This window comes from Hemitrygon akajei, chromosome 19 (assembly GCF_048418815.1).
Source record: "Hemitrygon akajei chromosome 19, sHemAka1.3, whole genome shotgun sequence".
NCBI classification, from domain to species: Eukaryota; Metazoa; Chordata; class Chondrichthyes; order Myliobatiformes; family Dasyatidae; genus Hemitrygon; species Hemitrygon akajei.
The window spans coordinates 74,274,063-74,298,605 of record NC_133142.1 but is presented as its reverse complement, the minus strand read 5'-3'; the positions used below and the strand labels follow the sequence as shown (position 1 = coordinate 74,298,605).

The 24,543-nt window shown below is 38.8% G+C and overlaps 1 protein-coding gene across 3 annotated transcripts in view; it reads right to left on the bottom strand.

Annotated features, from left to right (window-relative positions):
- Nucleotides 1-24,543, bottom strand: part of celsr3 (cadherin, EGF LAG seven-pass G-type receptor 3) — a 355,541-nt gene that overhangs the window by 221,043 nt on the left and 109,955 nt on the right. For all 3 annotated transcript variants that reach the window (XM_073072880.1, XM_073072882.1, XM_073072881.1), the window contains exon 3: nucleotides 8,239-8,461. In XM_073072880.1, the coding sequence (XP_072928981.1) occupies nucleotides 8,239-8,461 (223 nt within the window). The remainder of the gene's footprint in view (nucleotides 1-8,238; nucleotides 8,462-24,543) is intronic.

Below are 24,543 nucleotides of genomic sequence, written 5' to 3'. Positions count from 1 at the left end.
ATGGAATACAGCCATAGATTTCTTTTTTCCAACAATCTATACTTAAATATGTATCTGATTTCCAAGTAATTGCAATAGCCTTTTTGGCTACAGCCAGCGCAATTTTTATAAATTCTTTCTGATATTTATTAAGTTTGAGTTTCGGTTTTGTCCCTTCAATATCACCTAGTAAAAGTAATATTGGATTATGAGGAAGTTTTATTCCCGTAATTTGTTCCAATAAAAGTCTTAAATTTGTCCAAAAAGGTTGAATTTTAGAACAAGACCATGTAGAATGTAAAAATGTACCAGTTTCTTGTTTACATCGGAAACACTGATCAGATAAACTTGGATTTAATTTATTTATTTTTTGTGGTGTAATATATAATTGATGTAAAAAGTTATATTGCACTAATCTTAACCGAACATTTATTGTATTTGTCATACTATCAAGACACAGTCTTGACCAATTTGTTTCTTCAATTTTAATATTCAAATCACTTTCCCATTTTTGTCTTGACTTATGGACTCCTTGTTTAGTTGCCTGATTTTGAATCAAATTATACATACAAGATATAAATTTTTTAATATTTCCTTTTTGAATTAAAATTTCTATTTCTTTAGATTTCGGCAATAACATTGTTTGACCTAGTTTTTCTCTTATATAAGCCCTTAATTGAAAGTAACAAAATAAAGTGTTATTTGATATTTTATATTTATTCTTTAGTTGATCAAATGACATTAATATACCTCCTTCAAAACAATCTCCTATGTATTTAATCCCTTGTTGAAACCAATTATATAAAAGTTGATTGTCCATTGTAAAAGGAATAAGTCTATTTTGAATTAAAGATCTCTTTGCTAATAAAGATTTTTTTGTCTCATCATCAACATTTATCTTATTCCATAAATCAATCAAATGTTTTAATATAGGAGATTCTTTCTTTTCCCGTATCCATTTAGATTCCCATTTATATATAAAATCTTCTGGTACGTTTTCTCCTATTTTGTCCAGTTCTATTCTAATCCATGCCGGTTTATCTTTCTCAAAAAAAGATGCAATAAATCTAAGTTGATTTGCTTTATAATAATTCTTGAAATTTGGAAGTTGTAACCCTCCTAGATCAAATTTCCATGTCAATTTTTCCAATGATATTCTTGACATCTTACCTTTCCAAAGAAACTTCCTCACATATTTGTTTATCTCTTGAAAAAACTTCTGGGGTAATTGTATTGGTAATGATTGAAATAAATATTGTAGTCTAGGGAATATATTCATTTTTATAGTATTTACTCTACCTACTAATGTTATTGGTAATGCCATCCATTTATCAAGATCCTCCTGAATTTTTTTTAAAAGTGGTAAATAGTTTAATTTATATAAGTTTTTTGTGTCATTGTCAATTCTTATACCTAAATATTTTATACCATTTGCCGGCCATCTAAATTGAGTTATTAATCGACATTGACTATAGTCTCCATTAGTAAGAGGTAAAATTTCGCTTTTATCCCAATTTACTTTATAACCTGATATTTTCCCATATTCTTCTAGTCTATAAGATAATTTACCTAATGAGTGTAATGGATCTGTTAAATAAAGTAGAACATCATCAGCAAATAAATTAATCTTATATTCTTCCTGATTAACTCTAAAACCCTTAATATCTGGGAAAAAGGCCAAATTTGAAGAAATGAGAAAGGATCTAAAAAGCGTGGATTGGGACTGGTTGTTCTCTGGCAAGGATGTCGTTGGTAAGTGGGAGGCCTTCAAAGGAGAAATTTTGAGAGTGCAGAGTTTGTATGTTCCTGTCAGGATTAAAGGCAAAGTGAATAAGAATAAGGAACCTTGGTTCTCTAGGGATACTGGAACTCTGATAAAGAAGAAGAAAGAGATGTATGACATGTATAGGCAACAGGGAGCAAATAAGGAGCTTGAAAAGTGCAAAAAAATACTTAAGAAAGAAATCAGGAAGGTGAAAAGACATGAGGTAGCTTTGGCAGTCAAGGTGAAGGATAATCCAAGGAGCTTCTACACGTATATTAAGAGCAAAAGGATAGTAAGGGATAAAATTGGTCCTCTTGAAGATCAGAGTGGTCGGCTATGTATGGAACCAAAAGAAATGGGAGAGATCTTAAATGGGTTTTTTGCATCTGTATTTACTAAGGAAACTGGCATGGAGTCAATGGAAATAAGGTAAACAAGTAGTGAGGTCGTGGAACCTATACAGATTGAAGAGGAGGAGGTGCTTGCTATCTTGAGGCAAATCAGAGTAGATAAATCCCCAGGACCTGATAGGGTATTCCCTCGGACCTTGAAGGAGACCAGTGTTGAAGTTGCAGGGGCCCTGGCAGATATATTTTAAATGTCGGTATCTACGGGTGAGGTGCCAGAGGACTGAAGGATAGCTCATGTTGTTCCTTTGTTTAAAAAAGGGTCAAAAAGTAATCTGGGAAATTATAGGCCGATAAGTTTGACATTGGTAGTAGGTAAATTATTGGAAGGAGTACTAAGAGATAGGATCTACAAGTATTTATAAAGACAGGGACTTATTAGGGAGAGTCAACACGGCTTTGTGCGTGGTAGGTCATATTTAATAAATCTATTAGAGTTTTTCGAGGATGTTACAAGGAAAGTGGATGAAGGGAAGGCAGTGGATGTTGTCTACATGGACTTCAGTAAGGCCTTTGACAAGGTCCTGCACAGGAGGTTAGTTAGGAAGATTCAGTCGCTAGGTATAATGGAGAGGTAGTAAATTGGATTAGACATTGGTTCAATGGAAAAAGCCAGAGAGTGGTAGTGGAGGATTGCTTCTCTGAGTGGAGTCCTGTGACAAGTGGTGTGCCACAGGGATCAGTGCTGGCTCCATTGTTATTTGTCATCTATATCAATGATCTGGATGATAATGTGGTAAATTGGATCAGCCAATTTGCTGATGATACAAAGACTGGAGGTGTACTGACAGTGAGGAAGGTTTTCAAAGCTTGCAGAAGGATTTGGACCAGCTGGAAAAATGGGCTGAAAAATGGCAGATGAAGTTTAATACAGACAAGTGTGAGGTATTGCACTTTGGAAGGAAAAACCAAGGTAGAACATACAAGGTGAATGGTAGGGCACTGAGGAGTGCAGAAGAACAGAGGGATCTGGGAATACAGATACAAAATTCCTTAAAAGTGGCATCACAGATAGGTAGGGTCATAAAGAGAGATTTTGGTACATTGGCTTTTATAAATCAAAGTGTTGAGTATGAGTTGGAATGTTATGGTGAGGTTGTATAAGGCATTGGTGAGGCCGAATTTGGAGTATTGTGTGCAGTTTTGGTCACCGAATTACAGGAAGGATATTAATAAGGTTGAAAGAGTGCAGAGAAGCTTTACAAGGATGTTGCCGGGACTTCAGAAACGGAGTTACAGAAAAAAGGTTGAATAGGTTAGGACTTTATTCCCTGGAGTGTAGAAGAATGAGGGGAGACTTGATAGAGGTATATAAAATTATGATGGGTATAGATAGAGTGAATGCAAGCAGGCTTTTTCCACTGAGGCTAGGGGAGAAAAAAACCAGAGGACATGGGTTAAGGGTGAAGGGGGAAAAGTTTAAAGGGAGCATGGGGGGGGGGGGGGGGCTTCTTCATACAGAGAGCGGTGGGAGTGTGGAATGAGCTGCCAGATGAAGTGGTAAATGCGGGCTCACTTTTAACATTTAAGAAAAACTTGGACAGGAACATGGATGAGAGGTGTATGGAGGGATATGGTCCAGGTGCAGGTCAGTGGGACTAGGCAGATAAATGGTTCGGCACAGCCAAGAAGGGTCAAAAGACCTGTTTCTGTGCTGTAATGTTCCATGGTTCTATGATTATGTAATACTGTTTCATTTATTTATGCTAGAAACTGATAAAATATGTCAATGGCAACTTAGACAACCCCCTACAGTTGCATCCTCTGCATAATAAAATTGCAACAGCAGGCACCTATAATAAGATGTCATTACTAAAAAATAAATTGTAGCCTCTGTTTTATTTGAATACGTTTAATCCATTATCATTGTTCCCAAGCATCATTAACTTAGCTTGTACTTACTACTCTCCATCCACTTTGGAGTTAAATGGAGAGCCATGTGCAGGACAGATAGCGTACCATGTACATCACTGCACTACTTAGAGCCTGTGAAATAAGTTTGAGTTGCATATGTGTGGCAAAGGAAAGTTATAACATGCCCAGCCTAACAGACCCAGAGCAGAGTAGGATTATTAATTTTAAAAATATGATGTTGCATGTGTTATTCCACAAATTCCAGCTAAATTAATAACATTATCATCATTAACTATTGCACCTTAAAGCTGATTTTGGATATACTACAATGAAACAGAAGCATTTCTACTTACCGGATGAAAGACGTCACTTTTTTTTAAAGCTTCAATCTGATCTTCTTTCTAATGAATTTATTCAAGCACACATGCTCTTCAACTGCAAACTCACTTCATCTGTCACAAATAACAAACCCTGGCATCTATTCTTGGTTAGTTTCTATCTGTTTCTTATAAAATTTTCATAATGTGTTTCATAAACCAATATGTTCCTCCTCTAGAAGTCAGCAACTGCAGTGTCCCCCTATCTGTCAGCAACACTCATCACCCACCTGTTCCAACTAGCAAATCTAGCCAGTTCAGGTCACCTAGTATCCAAAACCCAATTCTTATTTACTTTTGGCAGCCAACCATAGTAACAAGAACACACAAGAAAATCAGAGCAGGAGTAGCCCATCAGATCCTTAAATCAAGTCCCTGCTTTTATTTGTAATTTTACTGAGAGATATAGTGTGGAATAAGCTCTTCTGGCCCATCAAGCCATACCGCCCAGCAACCCCAATTTAACTCTAACCTAACCACAGGACAATTTACAATGAATAATTAATCTACTAACCCATACATATTTGGACTGTGGGAGGAAACCGGAGCACTCAGATATAACCCTTACATTCTACGGGGAGCACATGCAGAACTCCAAGCTCCAATGCCCTGCCTCAAATAGCGTCACACTAACCAGTACACTACCGTATCACCAAATATGATCATGGTTGATCCATGTTGGCCTCAACACCCCTGCTGTTCCGAGACCCCCCGCGGATACCAAAAAACACGGATGCTCAAGTCCCTTATTTAACCTGTCTCAGTGCGGTTGTCTTTAGGACCCAGCCGAGCCCCGGACTTTATTTAACATATCTCAGTACAGTAGATATTAGGACCCGGCGGTGCAACTCTGAGTCCACAATGTTTCTGTTCATGAAAATAATCACGATCACGATTGAAAATAAGGTGGAAGTAATAAAGCGATCGGAAAGAGGTGAAACGCCACTGGTCATTGGAAAAGTATTAGGCTATAGTCGGTCAACGATCGGAACAATTTTAATGGAGCATGTGAAAGGCCCTGCCCCGATGAAAGCTACAACTATTACTAAGCAACGAAGTGGTTTAATTATTGAAATACATATGTTTCTTAAGTGTTTTATATGCATAGAAAGGTAAAATATGTACTATATACTGAGAAAAATGTTTGACTAACTGACGCTAAATAATACCGGATGTACCTGTTCAGACTTCAAATCCGACTTAAAGACGGACTCATGAATGGAACTCATTCATAACCAGGGACTGCCTGTACTTTTTTATCATTTCTAGATTACTTATACTTAATACAATGTAAATGTTATGTAAATAGTTGTTATACCGTATTGTTTAGGGAATAATGACAAGAAAAATAGTCTGTACATGCTCAAACAACGAGTGCTGGAGAGAGAAATTCCGGGTTTTCCCAATCCACGGCTGGTTGAATCCGCGGATAAGGAGGGCCAACTGTACTCCATTCTGCTCTAATCTTTGATCTATCAAATACTACTCAAATCCACTTTAAACACTTCTCAATCCAGCTTCCTCCAACAACCAAGGAAGAGTATTCCAGAGATTTACCATCAAGAGGAAATTTCTACATACCCCAATCTTAAATCACTGATCCCTTATCTTATAATTATGTTACTCACTTAATATCTTCCTGCATCTATCCTCTTAAGCACCACAGGATTTTATGTGTTGAATTAGGTCACTCTCATCCTTCTAAATTCCAAGGAATACAGGCCAATTGTTCTCTATTTACAGAGCCAGTCCTGTGTTTGCATTACAGAATGAAACACTGACTTAGAAGCCCCTGGCAGATAACAATTTATAATATTGCAAATTTAAGTACCCTCTTTCTCTATGCAATTAAATATAAGCAAAGGTAGATGCACCTGTCCCACCTTGAGAATAACCTCAAGAACGTTTCCACTATCATTTCATTTAAGGCTTTAAAAAATAACAACTTTGAACACAAGTCAGAGCAGGAGTAGGTTATCAGGCTTTTCAAGCAAATCCACCTTCATATAATCATGCCTGATTTATGTTGGCCTCAACACATCTTAAAACCGTGTGACCATAAGGTATAAGAGCAGAACTAGGCCATTCAGCCCATCGTGTCTGCTCTGCCATTCCATCATGGCTGATTTATCATCCCTCTCAACCCCATTCATCTTGCTACTACCGAACAGGACCACCTACAATTTGCATACCGACATAACTGATTGATAGACAATGCAATAGCCACTGCTCTACACAACGTCCTTACACATCTAGCAAAGAAGGGTGCTTATGCGAGAATGCTGTTCTTGGACTCCAGTTCAGCATTCAACACCATAATTCCATTCAGGCTTGACAGGAAGCTCAGAGACCTTGGCCTTGACCCTGTTTTGAGCAGCTGGATCCTGGACTTCCTGTCAGATTGCCGGCAGGTGGTATGAGTGGGCTCCCTCATCTCTGCCCCTCAGACTCTCAACACAGGAGCCCCTCAGGGCTGTGTACTAAGTCCCCTCCTTTACTCCCTGTATACCCATGACTGTGTCGCCACCCATAGCTCTTATCTGTTAATTAAATTTGCCGACAACACTACATTGATTGGCCTTATCTCAAACAATAACAAAGTGGCCTAACAGGGAAGAAGTCATCTCTCTGACACAGTGGTGCCAACCTCTCCCTCAATGTCGCAAAAACAAAGGAGCTGGTTGTGGACTACAGGAGGAATGGAGATGGGCTAACCCCTACTGACATCAATGGATCTGGGATTGAGAGGGTAAACAGCTTTAAGTTCCTCAGCATCCACATCACCGAGGACCCCACGTGGTCTGTACACATCGGCTGTGTGGTGAAAAAGGCACAACAGTGCTTCTTTCACCTCAGACGGTTGAGGAAGTTTGGTATGGACCCCAAATCCTAAGAACTTTCTACAGGGGCACAACTGAGAGTAACGTATAGATTTTTACTCTTTACATATGTGAAGGATGTAAGAAATAAAGTCAATTCAATTCAAATCTGCATCACCCGGTAACTGTTGACCCTTTACTAATCAAAAATCTATTCAGCTTCACCTTAAATATACCCAATGACTTGACCTCGACAGCTGCCTACGGCAATAAATTCCACAGATTCACCAACCTCTGGCTAAAGAAATTCCTCATCTCTGCTTTAAAGAGACATCCCTCTATTCTGCAGCTGTGCTTTCTGCTCCTAGACTCCCCCACTATTGGAAATATTCTCCACATTTCAATATTTGATAGGTTTCAATGAAATCTGCCCCCCCCCCATTCTTCTAAACTCCAGCAAGCACAGGCTCAGAGCCATCAAATGTACCTCATGCATTAACCCTTTAGTTCCCAGAATTATTCTCATGGTTGTCCTCTGGACCTTTTCCAACGCCAGTACATCTTTTCTTAGGGTCCAAAACTGCTTACAATTCTCCAAGTGTGGTTTGACAACCGGAGCAGGGTAGTGGTGCTGAGATCAAAGCTCAACCATGAAGTAAATGAATAGTTGGAGCAGATGTTGGCAGATTAGCAGCCTTCTGCTTCTTTGTAAGCTCCTTAAAATATTGAAGACAAATTTACTCTTTTGTGCCAATACTCCATTCTCCTCTATTTGTTGATCCATTCACGTAGGTAAAGTCGGCAAGTATCACACACTAAACTTGCTCCTTGGTGACAGGATCAAAATCATTTCCTTCTTCTGATAGTAATCCCTTGCAAGATCTTTCCAAGCAAATTGATCCCATGAAGGGATTTCGTAATCAATAAATTTCAGAACTGAATTTGTCTAAACTAGCTCCAGCATGTTCAATGATTGGATTTTAATTCAGTACAACAGCCTGTCATTGGGAAAGCACAAAGAAACAGAGAATACTTACGACAGAGATAGTGTCATATGAAACCTTTGCCTCAGACCATGAAACATCACAAAAGACTTTGGTGGAAAGGACCGTGCAGTCACTTCACAATATGGCTTCTCATATTCTCCTGAGGGACAATTACACTTGAATCCACCCTCTGGGAGATTCGTGCAGGACCCGCCATTTCTACACACACCTGGAGAACAGCGATCAGAACGAACATCCACTTCGCAGTGATCACCTAACCGGGATGAAAGTTCAAAAGTCAATGTGGATATGTCAGATATATAACTTCTGTAACTAAATTAGATACAACTGGGATTGTAGCTTTGCATAAGCCAAGCCCTTGTTTATAAACCCTCTGGCATCTGGAATGTTGTTGATCCAAGTGACTCCTGCTGCAAAGAAACCCATATTGAAAATCGTTCTGTCACTTTTGTAAGATTACAACAGCACCTGTATGAAGTGGATTGTTTGAAAGTGGAATAGTATCCAAAATTCCACCAGTGACATTTAACAGACACACAATAACACAATATATCTCAGAATCAGCCTGCACACTTGGTTTACACTGTGAATACAACCAACGAGGATACATTCGTCACAAATACTGTAAGGAGATTAACATCTTGAATGGATTTAGGTGTACTTTGTTTCAATGTATTGGGATTAGATCAACAAATTCTATTTGTTTTCTCATATTTATACAATCATTAGACAACAAAACCAGCAGCTTACCATTAAGCTAGGACAGAGTTTTGTAAGAGCTATCCTGTTAACTCCATTGCACTACTTTTGCCTCAAAGCCCAGAAACATTTCCCCCCCAGTGGAGTGACAACTAATGAAGTTCTATACAGCACTGTCATAGGAAGGACTAGGACTAGGTCTCAAGCTGCAGTGTTGCCTGTTTGCAGCTGCCAGGAGAGAGGCGTCAATACCAGTGTGCTCCACTGGGGGCAGTGTGGCGCAACATCCAAGCTGGAGTCTGAGCTGCCTCTACAGTATTTGCTTGGCAGAAGACAAGCAGTGTTATGGTTTACTGCAGATTTCTGCAGGCATTTATGGACTCGGTCTGGGTGATTTCTTTTGTGTGGCTGTATTTTACTGATATCTTACATGGGCTTGCTATCTCATATGTGCTATGTGTTGTGTGAAACAATTGGTATTGTGTTTTACTGAATGACAACTAAACTTGAATTGAATTGGCTAAAAGAGACATTGGCATGAACTTTCAAAGACCTGGATTATTATAAGTAAATCCTGCAATGACTGCTAATTTTTTCCCTTTGATGTGGCGTCAACAAACCTTCAGTACACTTAACTTTAGCACCATGTATAAATATAAAGTAAAATGGAGTGAATCGTGCAATACATTAACTGTAGTTCTGCACGGGTTTCTGCAGAACATTTAAAAATGGACAATGTTGATGTGGTTGTATTGACTGCTAGGTCATTAGGAGTGGACTATTTGGAAAACATTGAAGCTTAAGTATTTAACATTAATCACCAGTCTTCACAGTACAAACGAGGTACTAAAGCAACACAACAAAATTATTAATGCATTCTATTCCTTATGTTCATTAACATCCAGCTAAAAAAAAAGAAATTCAAAGAGAAACAAAAAACATTCAAAATCATTAATGCATTCCATTCCTTTTGTTTATAAACTAAAAGTTCAAAGTTAGCTTAATGAATTTTGTCTGATAATTTCCCATTAATTTCATCAATCTTGAATTGCATGGCTTATTATAAGCAACAATAAGATATTTGGAGCAATTGTTTACCGGAATGTTTTTTTCATTCATTTCCAGGCTCACTTTGTAGTTGAGGACTTATTTTCCTCATTCCTAAAATATAAATAATGAGCTACCTCATGAACACGATAGCAGTGTTCTATATAAGCATTTTATTCAGTTTATTGTATGTTTAATGTCTCTACAAACAATTCACACAAGTACGTAGTAGCTTGGCTTACTGTCACATCTGAAACGCAAAAGCTTGTAGCTTTTCCAGCAGTAGAACTTTCAGAACAATGCTTATTATTGAAACATTTTTTGAACATCACCGAGCTCTTCTGCAGCACAACTTCTAGCCATCGCTGTTTTTGAATGTTTTGATAGATTCCTTTTTTGATTGTATTTGTTGAAATATGCCTTTGCAACATTGCTCCAAGTGCAGTTTATTCAAATCTAACAATTCTATGATTCTAAACACAAACCTGTATCAAGGGAAAGATTAATGAGACAAGTCAAATTCAAATAATATGCTGCTACTTTTTGTTCAAAACCAATGTTACCTAGGTGAACAGACGCCATGGATCTCTACCTCAGGGTGAATCCAGATATGATAAGAAATATGAATATAATGATGATAACTGAATTATTTGGATGTTTCAAAGAATCCAATATGAAGAAAAGAAAGAAAAGTAAAACAAAAACTTTACACTAAATTCTCGGTATCATTACCACAAATAAAAGTTAAGCTTGTGAAGTGCATCTTGAAATGCCATACATCTCTCCTATAATCATGAACCAGATCTGAGTCATACAACACATCGTCCTCATCTATATTTATCCCATTTTCCAGCACTTGGTCTGAACCCTTCTATGCCTTGCCACCTCAACACCTTACTTCTAAGTGGTCTTAGATACTTGCCTGCACCACTTATCAGGCATTGAATTAGAGATTCCAACTAGAATCAGAATCAGTTTTAATATCAGTGGCATATGCCGTGAAATCTGTTCTTTTGCATAATGGTACATTGAAATGCATAATGATTAAAAAACTATACACTACAAAAAGTATGAATATAATTTTTAAATTAAATAAGTAGTGAAATGAGAGAGAAAGAAAAGTGAGGTGCACGTTTTCATTGTTCATTCAGATATCTAATGGTAGGGGAAGAAGCTATTCTTGAAATGTTAAGTGTATGCTATTGTACCTTCTTCTTGATGGTAGGATATTAAATTAAAAGAGTTGTACAAAAGGAGGCCAAAAAATAGTGAGGTAGTGTTCATGAGTTGGTTCATTACTCACTCAGAAATCTGATGGTAAAGGGCAAGAAGCTGTTCCTAAAGTCTTGAATGTGTGTCTTCAGGTTCCTGTACCTCCTCCAAAACTTCCTCCCACTATCGAAAAAAAACTCACCGACTTATTTTTTTGTTACCAAAAACCAATGCCCTTAAGCTTTAGATACTTCTCCTACTGTCCATCTTATCCATGTGCCAAAAGTTCTGTTTAGATGTATCACGTTGCCACGCCACTCCCCACATTATCTTGATCTGTTCCAACAAAAATATATCACTTTTCTAGTCTTTTCTCATAATTGAAACTCTCCATTCCAAGCAATATCTTGATGAATCTCCTCTGTGCCCTCTTCAAAGCAATCCTTCCTATCGTGGGAACCAGAAATATATGCAGAACTCTAGCTGTGACCTGCTTTACGTTTTATAGAGTTGTACCATAACCTATCTGCTCTTACATTCTCTATCATCATTAATGCATGTATCCTGTGTACAGGTATTCCCCGAGCTACGAACGTCCGACTTACGGACAACTTGTACTTAAGAACCGAGGAAGGAGAACGCCGGCCGACATTTTAAGTCAGATCGTGACGCCATCCGCCATTTTACATCGATACCATTGACACTGTGTTGAGTGTTTAACTTTGTATTTGGCTTAAATTTTTCTTAGTAAGATTCACCCTGACACCCCCCCCGCCCCCCCCCCCCCCACTGGTGGCGCAGTGAGATCAGTGCCAGGCTGGACAAGAGAGGTTCCCGAGTTCGATCCAGTGACAGACCGCTCCCGTGCTGGGTTGATGTCGATCCAGTGACTCCCGTACCATCCGTGCTGGGTTGATGTCGAGCTCGCAACTCGACCTCGTAAAAAAATCACTGTCACCTCCAGTTTAAATTCCCATGCAGGATATTGTGGAGGATCAAATATGGAGGATCAAATACCCAAACCCAGCACAGCCCCCACTTGTCCCATTTAACCTGTCTCAATGCAGTGGAGTTTAGGACTTGGGAATTTTGTGCAGTGGTCCTTAGGACCCAATGGACCTCGGGAGCCAGCGCAGCTCCGGACCCGCTGCCCACAGTGTTTCTGTTCCATTGACGGGAAGTGATCATGACTTAAAATAAAGTGGAAATACTAAAGTGTTTGGAAAGAGGTGAAACGCCATCGGTCATTGGAAAAGCGTTAGGCTACAGTCGATCAACGACCGGAACAATTTTAAAGGATAACGGATAAAGTCAGAATAATGAAGCATGTGAAAGGCCCTGCCCCGATGAAAGTTACAATTATTACTAAGCAATGCAGTGGCTTTATTATTGGAATACATACGTTTCTTAAGTGTTTTATATGCATAGAAAGGTAAAATATATACTATATACTAAGACAAACATTTGACTGACGCTAAATAATACTGGATGTATTTGTTCCGACTTACATACAAATCTGACTTAAAGACGGACTCAGGAACGGAACTCGTACGTAACCCGGGGACTGCCTGTACATCATTACTACCTTGGGCAGCCACTTTCAGGAAAAGGTATACCCTTCCACCAGAGTGCCTCTGTTGGAGGAAAGGTTGAGCAAGCTAGGCCTTTTCTCTTTCGACTCAAAGAAGATTAGTGGATATTCAATAGACATGCATAAAATTATGAGACATAAAGTAGAGAACTAATACCTTGTTCCCAGGGCAGCTAATACAAGTGCGCAGGATAATTTGAAAATAGTATAAGGGGAGGGGTGTCAGCAGGTTGTAAGAGTGGGCTCCCTCAGCTCCACCCCTCTGACTCTCAATACAGGAGCTCCTCAGGGCTGTGTACTGAGTTCCCTCCTTTACTCCCTGTTTACCCATGACTGTATCACCACCCACAGCTCTAATCTGCTAATTAAATTTGCTGACGACAATACATTGATCGACCTTATCTCAAACAATAACGAGGTGGCATACAGGGAAGAAGTCATCACCCTGACACAGTATTGTCAAGAAAACAACCTCTCCCTCAATGTCGCAAAAACAAAGGAGCTGGTTGTGGATTACAGGAGGAATTGAGACAGGCTAACCCCTATTAACATCAATGGATCTGGGGTTGCGAGGGTAAGCAGCTTTAAGTTCCTTGGCATCCACACCACTGAGGAGCTCACGTGGTCTGTACATACCAGCTGTGTGGTGAAGAAGGCATTGCTTCTAATAACACCGATTACTGTGTCATTTATAAAGCCTGTTGTATGACATAGGCAAGCCTTTCCCCTTCCACAACAAACTTGAAATTTCAGCTTTTTGATCCAAAAAGGTCTCCACCTACACTACAATTACTTTCCCAGCTACATTTCCTCCAATTAGATGCAGTAGTGATGTTTCTCTATAGGACTATCCATGTATTGGCTCAAAAAGCTCTCTTGGGCACACTTCCAGAATTCCTCATCTTCTGTGCCAAAGGTAATCACAGATAATATGAGACCGTAAGATGTAGGAGCAGAATTCGGCCATTTAGCCCATCGAGTCTTCTCCATCATTTGATAATCACTGATTTATTTTCCCTCATAACCCCATTCTCCTACCTTCTCATAACCTTTCTTGCCCTTCCTAATCAAGAACCTATAAACCACTGTCTTAAATATAGCCAATGAAGTCAAGAGATTCCCACCCTCTGGCTAAAGAAATTCCTCCTCATCTCTCTTTTAAAGGGACATCTATAAATTTTGAGCTTATGCTATCAGTTCCTAGGCTCTCCTACTATTGGAAACATTCTCTCTGCCTCCACTCTATCTAGTCCTTTTAATATTCAGTATACTTCAATGAGACCCCCCCCCATCCCCATACTTTTAAAGTCCAGCAAATATAGGGCCAGAACTATCAAATGCTCCTCAATGTTAAACTCTGACAAACTTCAGATTTGCCGCTCTTTGCAAATTCATTCTCATCTCTGCTCAAAATGTATTTTGAGGTCCTTGTATTCTGAGGTTGTGCCCTCTGATACTATTCTACAATTGGAAACATCTCTTCCATGTACATTCTATCTCGGTCTTTCAATATCGATAAGTTTCAATGAGATCTTGTCCTGTGGAGGTGTGCCTTATTCTAATTGTCGAAAGTCGCTTCCATTGTGATTGGTTAGTTTAGAAGCTGTAGCCGCTTTTCCCACTGGATAAGACACCTAGTGTCCAGTTTGAAATATCCAGGGTATATAAAGTTGCACATGGAAGCGGCTTGCTCTCTTCTTCCTCTGTTTAAGACATGCCCATTGGGAAGGTATGTTCTGAACGCACTTTTAACTAAGTATGTTTGTTGAATATTCAGCTTTGTATTGTCTGTAACTTGGGGAACATGAATGTTTGGTCGAATTTCTTCAGCTTGTAAATAAATGATTAATATACATATTTGAAGTCAGTCCATTTCCTGTCTCACTTGCCAACCCCGCGAACCTGATTGAAAATTACAGATCCCCTGTCATTCTTCTAAACTCCAGTGAGCAAAGGCTCAGACTCCTCATACCAAATGCTGCTCATTCATTAACCATTTCATTTCTGTGATCATTTTCCTGAACCACCTCTGGACCCTCTTCAATGCCAGCAGATACTTACTTAGTCACAAGGTCACATTGCTCACAATACTCCAAATCTCCAAAAGAACTTCATCATTACACACATGCATTTATATTGTAGTCTGGAAATTAAAGCTAACATTGCATTTGCTTTCGTTACTGCCAACTCATCCTGCAATTTAACCAAAAGGGAATCCTGCACTAGGACTCCCAAATCCCTTTGCACCTCCAATTTCTGAAGTTGCTAAAGTTTCTCCCTGTTTGGAAAATAGTATTTGCCTGGTTCCTCAACACTACTTGCCCCTCTACCTACCATTGTATTATCTGCAACCTTGGCCACATAGCCATCAATTCCATTATCCATAGCTAACAACCAGAACCCAAACGGAAAAGGCCTATTTTATTCCCACTGGAGCATACACAAAATGCTGAAGGAAATGAGCAGGTCAGGTAGCATCTATTGAGAAGAATAAACAATTGACATTTAGGGCCCCTTTACTCACACTCTTTGCTTTCTGGAGGTCATGCTTGCATCTGTCCTATAATATCATAAGCTTTTACCATGTTTAGCAGTCTCTTGGGAGCACCTTGTCAAGGGCCTTCTGAAAATCCAAGTTGTTTACCGACTCTCATTTGTCTATTCTTCCCATTATTCTCTTGAAGGATTTCAACAGATTTGTGAGGAAAGACTTCCCCTCAAGGAAACCAGACTGACCTTGGCTTACTTTATTAATTTTATTTTTTTAATTTTTAAAAATTTTTTATTTCTATTTTTGTTTTCATTTTTCAATCTTTTTATTGATTTTCAAATAAAGAATATACAAATCAGAGGAGGAGTTTAGCAAACATAATATAAAAGACATATAAACAGCAATAATAAAAACAGGAAGTATATAATATCAAAATCAAATAGGTAAAATATTATGCTGTTATATATACAATGGTCAAAAAAAACTACAACTCCTCATAGCAATCATAAAAAAAAAGATTGGAAATTTTATTTGATAAAGGAAAAAAATCCCACTAACTAAACTGAAATTTAAAAAAAAGAGAAAGAAAAAAAAAAGAAAAAGAAAGATTGGGCAGTCCAATTGAGGATAAAATTTTAAAAAAAGAGAAAAAAAAAACATCCTTCCAGTCATCTCCGAACCTTCACGGGTAAGGATTTTCCCCAAAAGAGAATAAAGAAAAATAAATAAATAAATTAGATCATATGAAAATATTGAATAAAGGGTCGCCAGACTTGTTCAAAATTAAAGGATGTATCAAATGTCTGGCTTCTAATTTTCTCCAAGCTTAGACATGTGATAGCTTTTTCAACTTTACTGGCTAGGAGAGCTATTTTGTTACATTGGAAAAAATCTAACCCACCTACTGTTTTTTATTGGCTTACTTTATTATGCTCCAAATATGCTGGAACCTCATTCTTTGGAATGGACTCTGACATCTTCCCAACCATTGAAGTAAGGCTAACTGGATTATAAATTCCCATCTTTTGCCTCCTTCCCTTCCTAAAAAGTGGAGTTTCCAATTTTCCAGTCCTCCAGAACCTTTCTAGAATCTAGTGATTGTTGGTAGATCACCACTAATGTATTCATAATCTCTTCAGCTACTGTACCTCTTTTCAGAACCCTGAGGTGTAGTCCATCTAGTCCAGATGACTTACCTACCTTCAGATCTTTCAGCTTCCCAAGTACCCACTAACAGCAACTACACTGACACTCTCGAATTTCTAGCATACTGCTGGTCTCTTCCACAGTAAAATCTCTTTATTCATCACTACCTCTCCAGCTAATCTTCCATTGGTCTGATATGCACTCTTCCCTCTCTTTTACTCCTTAAATACTGTATCTGAAAATAAAACTTTGGTATCCTCTTTTATGTTATTGGCATCTTACCTTCATATTATATATTTTCTCTCCTAATAGTTTATTTTTTTTATTTGCCTTCTGTTGGTTTTTAAAAGCTTTCCCAATCTTCTAGCACACCACAAAAACCAATTAAAAGTGTGAAGAGAAAAACATCTGTCATATGAAACAATAAAAGCACACCATTAATTCTCATCATTTTGTATGCCTTCTCTTTTGTTTCACGTGTCTTTGACTTCCTTTATTAGACATGATTGCCTTAATCTCCCTTTAGGAAGCTTTTTCTTCTTTGGGATGAACTGATCCTACTCCAGCCATTGCTACTCTACAGCCATACCTGTTACAGTCCCCTTTAATCAAATTTGTACATCTGTAATTCCCTGTATTCTACTGTAATACTTATACATCGAATTTTAGCTGCTCCCTCTCAGAATGTAGGGGAACTCTATCGTATTACAATCACTGTCTTGTAAAGATGCCTTTACCTTAACCTGCTAATCAAATCTGGTTCATTACACAACGCCAAATCTATAACTGCCCTTTCTCTAGTGGGCTCAACCACAGGCTGCTCTAAAGAGACATCCTTGAAGGCATTCTTCAATGGGACCCAACACCAGCCTGAACTTCCCAATCTATGTGCATATTGAAATCCCTCATGACCAATGTAACACTAACCTTTTTACATGCCTTTTCTATCTCCTGTTGTCATTTGTATCCCACATCCTGTCTGCTGTTCAGGGGCCTGTATGCAACTCCCATCCATGTTTTTTTTAATCCTTGCAGTTTAACTCTACTCACAAGCATTCTACATTCTTTGTTCCCAGGATTTGAGTTCAATTTTTAACCAGAGTCACCCTATTCCTCTGCTCACCTGCCTGTCTTTTCAGTATGTTGTGTATCCCTGGAAGGCAGGGAGACCTCCAGTATCCCTGGCGGCTACAACTGCAGGAAATGCAACCAGCTGCAGCTTCCAACAAATCGTGTTATGGAGTTGGAACTGGAATTAGACGAACATGAGATCATTCTAGAGGCTGAAGAGGTGACAGAAAGGACATGGAGAGGTAGTTACATCCAAGGTGCAGGACACAGGTAACTGGGTGATAAGTCAGGAAGGGGACAGAGGATAAGCAGCCAGTGCAGAGTACCCTGTGACCATCCCCCTGAATAACAGGTAATATTAATATGGACACTTTTGGGGGGGATGACCTAACAGAGAAGAGTCTCAGTGGTCAGGTCTCTGGCACTGATTCTGCCTTTGTGACTCAGAAGGGAAGAGGGGAAAAAGGGCAGGCTGTGGTGAAAGGAGATTTATTAGTTAGGGGAGTAGACAGAAGGCTCTGAGGGCAAGTACAAGATTCCCAGATGGTACCTTGCCTCCCGAGTGCCAACATCCAGGATATCTCAGATCGAGTCCTCAGCAGAAGGGAGGGTGAACAGCCAGAAGTCATGCTCCATGTAGGTACCAATGAGAATGGATAGGACATGTGATGAAGTTCAGCATAGGGAGTTCAGAAAGTTAGGTGCTAAGTTAAAGGGCAGGACCACTGGGGTTGTGATCTCAGGATTGCTACCCATGCCATGCGCTAGTGAGGTCAGAAATAGAAATATTATACAGTTTAATCCGTGGCAAAGGAGTTGGTGTAAGGGGGGGAGGGCATAAGATTTTTGGATCACTGGGCTCTCTTCCAGAGAAGGTGGGAACTGTACAGAAGGGACAGTTTGCACCTGAACAGAGGTGATGTGTGAGGAGAGGCTGTTGATAGGGCAAAATTGCAGTCAACAGGATGAGTTGCAACATAAAAGGCAAACAACATTGAAAAGGCTGAATACAGGACTGAAGGACTGAAGTAAAGGTGTTGTATCTGAATGTGCACAGTATACACAGTAAGGTAGATGAACTTGCAGCACAGTGGTGGGTTGGCAGGTATGATGTTGTAGACATCACTGAATCATGGCTGAAAGTAAATTATAACTTAATGTCTAAGGATACATTCCATCAGTGTATCAAAAGGATAGGTAGGAAGGCAAAGGAGGTGGTGTTGCTCTGTCGAAAAATGAAATCAAATCATTAGAAAGTAGTATCTGATTGGCAGGAGGCAAAGAGTGAGAATGAAGGGAGCCTTTTCTGGTTGGCTGCCGGTGATGTTCCAAAGAGGTCTGTGTTGGGACCGATTCTTTTTTACGTTATATGTCAATGAGTTGGATGATGGATTTGATAGCTTTGTTGCAAAGTTTGTAGAGCTTTGTATGAGGACAGGTGGAGGGGCAGGTAGTTTTGAGGAAACAGAGACAGTATAGAAAGACTTAAGATGGATTAGGAGAATGGGCTAAGAAATGGCAGATGGAATAGTGTTGGGAAGTGTATGGTCATGCACTTTAGTAGAAGAAAGATGAAAAGGTTGACTATTTTCTAAATGGAGCAAAAATAAAAAAAGTCTGAGGTGCGAAGGGAATTGGGAGTCCTTGTGCAGGATTCCCTAAAGGTTAGTTTGCAGGTTGAATATGTAATGAGGAAGGCAAATGCAATGTTAGCTTTCATTTCAAGAGGACTCGGTATAAAAGCATGGGTGTAATGTTGAGACTTATAAAGCACTGGTGAAGCCTCACTTAGAGTTTTGTGAGCAGGAACGAGCCTCTTATCTTAGAAAGGGTGTGCTGAAACTAGAGGGGGTTTAAAGGAGATTCACAAAAATTATTCCAGGATTGAATGGCTTACATATGAAGAGTGTTAGATGGCTCTGGACTGGTGTTCACTGGAATTCAGAAGAATAAGGCGTGACCTCATTGAAGCCTATCAAATGGTGAAAGGCCATGAGAGAGTGGTTGTGGAGAGCATGTTTCCTATGGTGGGAGAGTTTAAGACCAGAGGGGACAGCCTCAGAACACAGTGGCATCCTTTTAGAATGGAGATGAGGAGGAATTTCTTTAGCCAGAGTGCGGTGAATCTGTGGATTTTTTTGCCACAGGCAGCTGTGAAGCCCAAGACTTTATGTATATTTAAGGCAGAGGTTGATGAATTCTTGATTGGTCAGGGCATGGAGGGATATGGGGAGAAGGCAGGAGATTGGGGCTTAGAAGAAAATAAGATCAGTCATGATGACAATGGTGGAGCAGATTCAATGGGCCAAATGGCCTAATTCTGCACCTATATTTTATGGTCTTATAGTACCCTCCCAGCTAGGATCTTCTTACAACTCAGTGATGGGGGCAAAGCTGTAATCCCACACTACTAAAACACCATTATCACTATGACTTCTAATATACCTGGTTTATCAGAAAGTCTGACGTATACTCTTCAGCTATGGAGAATTAAGCCAAAAGCTTTTTTCATTCACTGACCCTGCTCCCAAGAATCATCAAAATACCAATTAAAATTGTATTTATTTTATTATGCCTAGCTCAGAGAGCTGAGGCAACTGTATTTTCCAAATAGCTATACTTCATGAGATCAACAAAATTCATACAGATCTGGAATCAAACATTTTAATGATCACAAACAGTTTAATTAACTATTATATATATTTTTAAAAATGTGTCAGGAATCTTATGCATGAAACAGACATTCTCTGACTGAGCATACACAATTTAGGAAGCTTTGTGTGAAACAAGAATGTTTTGAGGCTGAAAGCTATTATTCCTACCATTATAATGATTTATAAATTATATTCAAACCTTGTTATTTGTTTATGGCCATCTTTTTGTCACTATGTTATTTAGTTGGATGATTCGGATAACTATTATGATGACAACAAACCTATTTCTTACAATCATTAACCAATTATTTCTACAAGAATTATTAACACAACTTTCATTTCATTAAGATTTTTGAAATAATTGTCTGCTGGAAGGGAGACAAAAAGGCTCTGGTGCAATATTAAGCTTCAAAGCTTTCAGTATAATAGACAAATCTCATTGCAATTTATGAAGGAAACATGCCTGAATCCAACAAATAAATTATAGCTGAGAGTAAGAAATGAAACTATTATTTTGTTTGTCCTCTTCTGGGTGGTGTTTAGTTAGCCTCAGACCTTGAGCGGAATGATTTATTTCAGGGTACATTTATTTGTGCATTAATATACACTTTTTCCCAGTTGAGCAATGGTGCAACTTTAAAATTCTCATCCTTGTATTAAGATCTGTCCACGGTCATGTCCTTCCTCATATGTTATCCATTGCTACTATTTATTTTAAAAGCAGTTTAAAATCTAACTCCCTGATCAAGCTTGCAATCGTGCTCTAACAGGTTCCATGTTGAGGTTAACTGAGCAAGTTTCTCTGCAGCACTTTGAAAACCTGTGTTAAGTCAGAGATTTCAAAATAGAAATCAATACTATTATTAGTAGAAACATCAGACTCACAGAACACAAATCAAAGTTTTGACCTGGCAATGTCTTAGACTAACATGACAACTGGTGTCATAATGCAAGGAAATGGAAAATTCTTAAAATTGATACTTATTTTTGAATTAACATTTTAAACATATCAAGATGGAGGTGATAAAAATATTAAATTTTCCATTAAATAGCTGGATGTAGAGGGCATAGTTTTAAAGGGTAGCACAATAGCATAGTGGTGAGCATTGCACTATTGCAGCACCAGTTCCCACCGGCGTCTGGACATTTTCATGGTCTCCCCATGACTGCTTAGACATCCTCCAGGTACTCCTGTTTCCTCCTATGTTCCAAAAAGACTTTCAGGTTGGGAAGGGTTAGTAAGTGCGGACATGCTACATTAGTGCCAGAAGCATGGCAACACTTGAGGGCTGTCCCCAGCACATCCTTGGACTGATGTATTGCACTGTATGCTTCAATGTTCCAATTTACATGTAACAAATAAAGCTAATCTTTAACATTAAAAAATTACAAGGGGTCTGAGGAATAAATTTTTCACACAAAGAGTAGTTTATATCTGGAATGAGTTGAAAGGGGGGTGCTGAAGATGGAAACACTACATCATTGCGCTGGGCCCCAGGATAGAACTTCTTGACATACTGACACCCAGGAAATTGAAGATGCTCACTGTTTCCACTGCAGAACCTTTACTGAGAACCAGTTCTAATTAGACTGACTTTCTCTTTCCTAGAGTCCACAATCAGTTCCTTCTTTTTACTGACATTATGACACCACTCAACCTAGCTCACTCATATACACCTGCTCAGTACCATACATGCACGTTGCTGTTCATATGCTGCACATTTTGCTTCAGTATTTAACAGGGAGGTAAAACAGATGGAAGTGACATCGGATAGTGAAATGATTAAAGTAATGTGTGCATTTAATATAGAAAAATGGGATGCATTATGTAACTTTATCAAATTCAAACCCTGGTCTAGATGAATTGCAATGACATACTGTAGTTTAGAAGAAGAAACAGCAGAGGCATTACTACACATGTTTAAAAAATCATTAGCAATAATGTGTTGCCAAGGGACTGATGGATGGCTAACATAATGCCTACATCTATGAGAGGGAACAAAAATGTGTCTTGGGTGTCACTGATCAGTTAGCTTATAATCTATGTCAGGAATAAGAAATACGAATTCCACTGTAGAAGACTAGAAAAGAATCAGGAAATTTAAAAAAAATATGATGAATAAATAGCATGGATTTGAAAAAGAAAAATCATGCCTGACAAATTGCATTGGATGTTTTGTGGATGTAACAGAGAAAGTAGAAAAGTCAATACATGCAGTAGATACAGGTTTAGATTTTCAAAGAATTTTGGAAAGGAAACCCACAACAGACTTAAGAATAAGATCAGAGTACACAGATTATTCCTACATGAATTCAAAATGGAAAGCAAAACAGAATTAAAGAGCAGTTATTCAGAGAACCAGAGAATGTACACAGTTTGGAAAGAATCATTCAGTCTATCAAGTCTGTACCAACTTGATGCAAGGGCAAATCTTACTCCTATGCCTTCTACCAATATCCTGTCAAATCCTTTCAGATATTTATCCAGTTCCCTTTTCAAGGCTATAGTTTAATCTGCTTCTACCACCACCCTTGGCAGTTTCTCTCTTCTCCTGTCTATTTATATTATTCATTATTTTTAAACACCTTAAACAGATCTATTTCCATCTTCCTCTGTTCTACGGAGAACAACCCCAGCTATTCTATCTAGCCATATACCTAAAGTCCCTTAAGCCCAGAATTATTTTGGTAAATCTTTTCTGCACCCTCTCAAAAGTCTTCCTGATATCTGACACTCAGAACTAGTCACATTGCTCCAGTTAGAACCAAACCAGTTTTGTACATGTTCATTAATACTTCCCTGCTTATGCGCTCCGGATGCCTAGTTATAAAGTTCTAAGTTTATTTTAAGCCCAACTCTTGAAATTAATTATGCATATGTGCCTTCAAATCCCTCTGGTCTTTTACACCTTTTTAAAAAAAATTGTGCCCTCTAGTTTTATATTGCTTCTTGTTCTTCATAGCAAAATGTAACACCTTGTATTTCTCAGTATTAAATTTATTATATCCATTATATAATTAATCCATTATATACAGCCTTTCTATATCTCCAAACAGTCAGAGGCTATAGCACACAAACAGATATTTTAATCCATCCACTCCATGCCAAACTATTATTCTGCCTAGTCCTATTGACCTTCAGCTGGACCAGGTACTTATCCTAACTTCTGTTTAGAAGATTTAGAATTTAGAAGATGGAGGGGGGATCTTATTGAAACATATAAAATTCTAAAGGGATTGGACAGGCTAGATGCAGGAAGATTGTTCCCGATTTTGGGGAAGTCCAGAACAAGGGGTCACAGTTTAAGGATAAAGGGGAAGCCTTTTAGGACCGAGATGAGGAGAAACTTCTTCACACAGAGAGTGGTGAATCTGTGGAATTCTCTGCCACAGGAAACAGTTGAGGCCAGTTCATTGGATATATTTAAGAGGGAGTTAGATATGGCCCTTGTGACTAAAGGGATCAGGGGTATGGAGAGAAGGCAGGTACAGGGTTCTGAGTTGGATGATCAGCCATAATCATACTGAATGGCAGCGCAAGCTCGATGGGCCAAATGGCCTACTCCTGCACCTATTTTCTATTTTCAGAAAGTGGGTCGCCACATTTCTATGTTTCTTAAACATTGCAATCAAACCCACATCCACTACTTCTACTGGCAGCTCATTCCACACTCTGAAGGAAGAAGCTCCCCCTCAAATTCTCCTTAAAATTGTCATCTTTCACTCTTAACCTATGACTTCTAGTTCCAGTTTTACCCAGCCTCAGTGGAAAAAGCCTGCTTGCATTTACCCTATCTGTACCCCTCAAAAGTCTGTATATCTCTATTAAATCTACCCTCATTCTCCTCAGTTCAGGTGCCTTGCCGTTCGGCGTGGGCGATCATGTCCCTCCATCCACCACGGTCCCTGACCCTCCGAATTGTAGTTGTTGCCTCCCCTGTTTCTAACCATGATGTTAATCCATCTATCATTCTCATTCTCTGTCTGCCTCTGCTTCTGTTTCCTTCCAACTTTCCAGTCGTAACTAAACGTTCTAATGTCTCTCTTCGCATGATGTGTCTGAAGAATTTTGATTGCTGTTTTCTGATTTTTTTAAGTAATGTACGTTTTGTTTTCGTTCTCGGTAGAACTTCTTTGTTGGTTATCCTGTCCGTATATGATATGCATAGCACTTTTCTGAGGAACCACATCTCTGCTGCATTGATTCTTTTTTCCATTGCATTTGTGTTGGTCCATGACTCACAACCATACATCAATAGAGGAAGAATGCAGCAGCTGAGAGTTCTAAGGCAGATGTCAATTGCTATTTCTTTGTTCGTTACGATGTTTCTCATTTCTGTAAATGAAGCTCTTGCCATTGCTATTTTTGCTTTTATGTCTGTTTCGCATTTGCCATCGGATGTTACCCATGATCCAAGGTACTT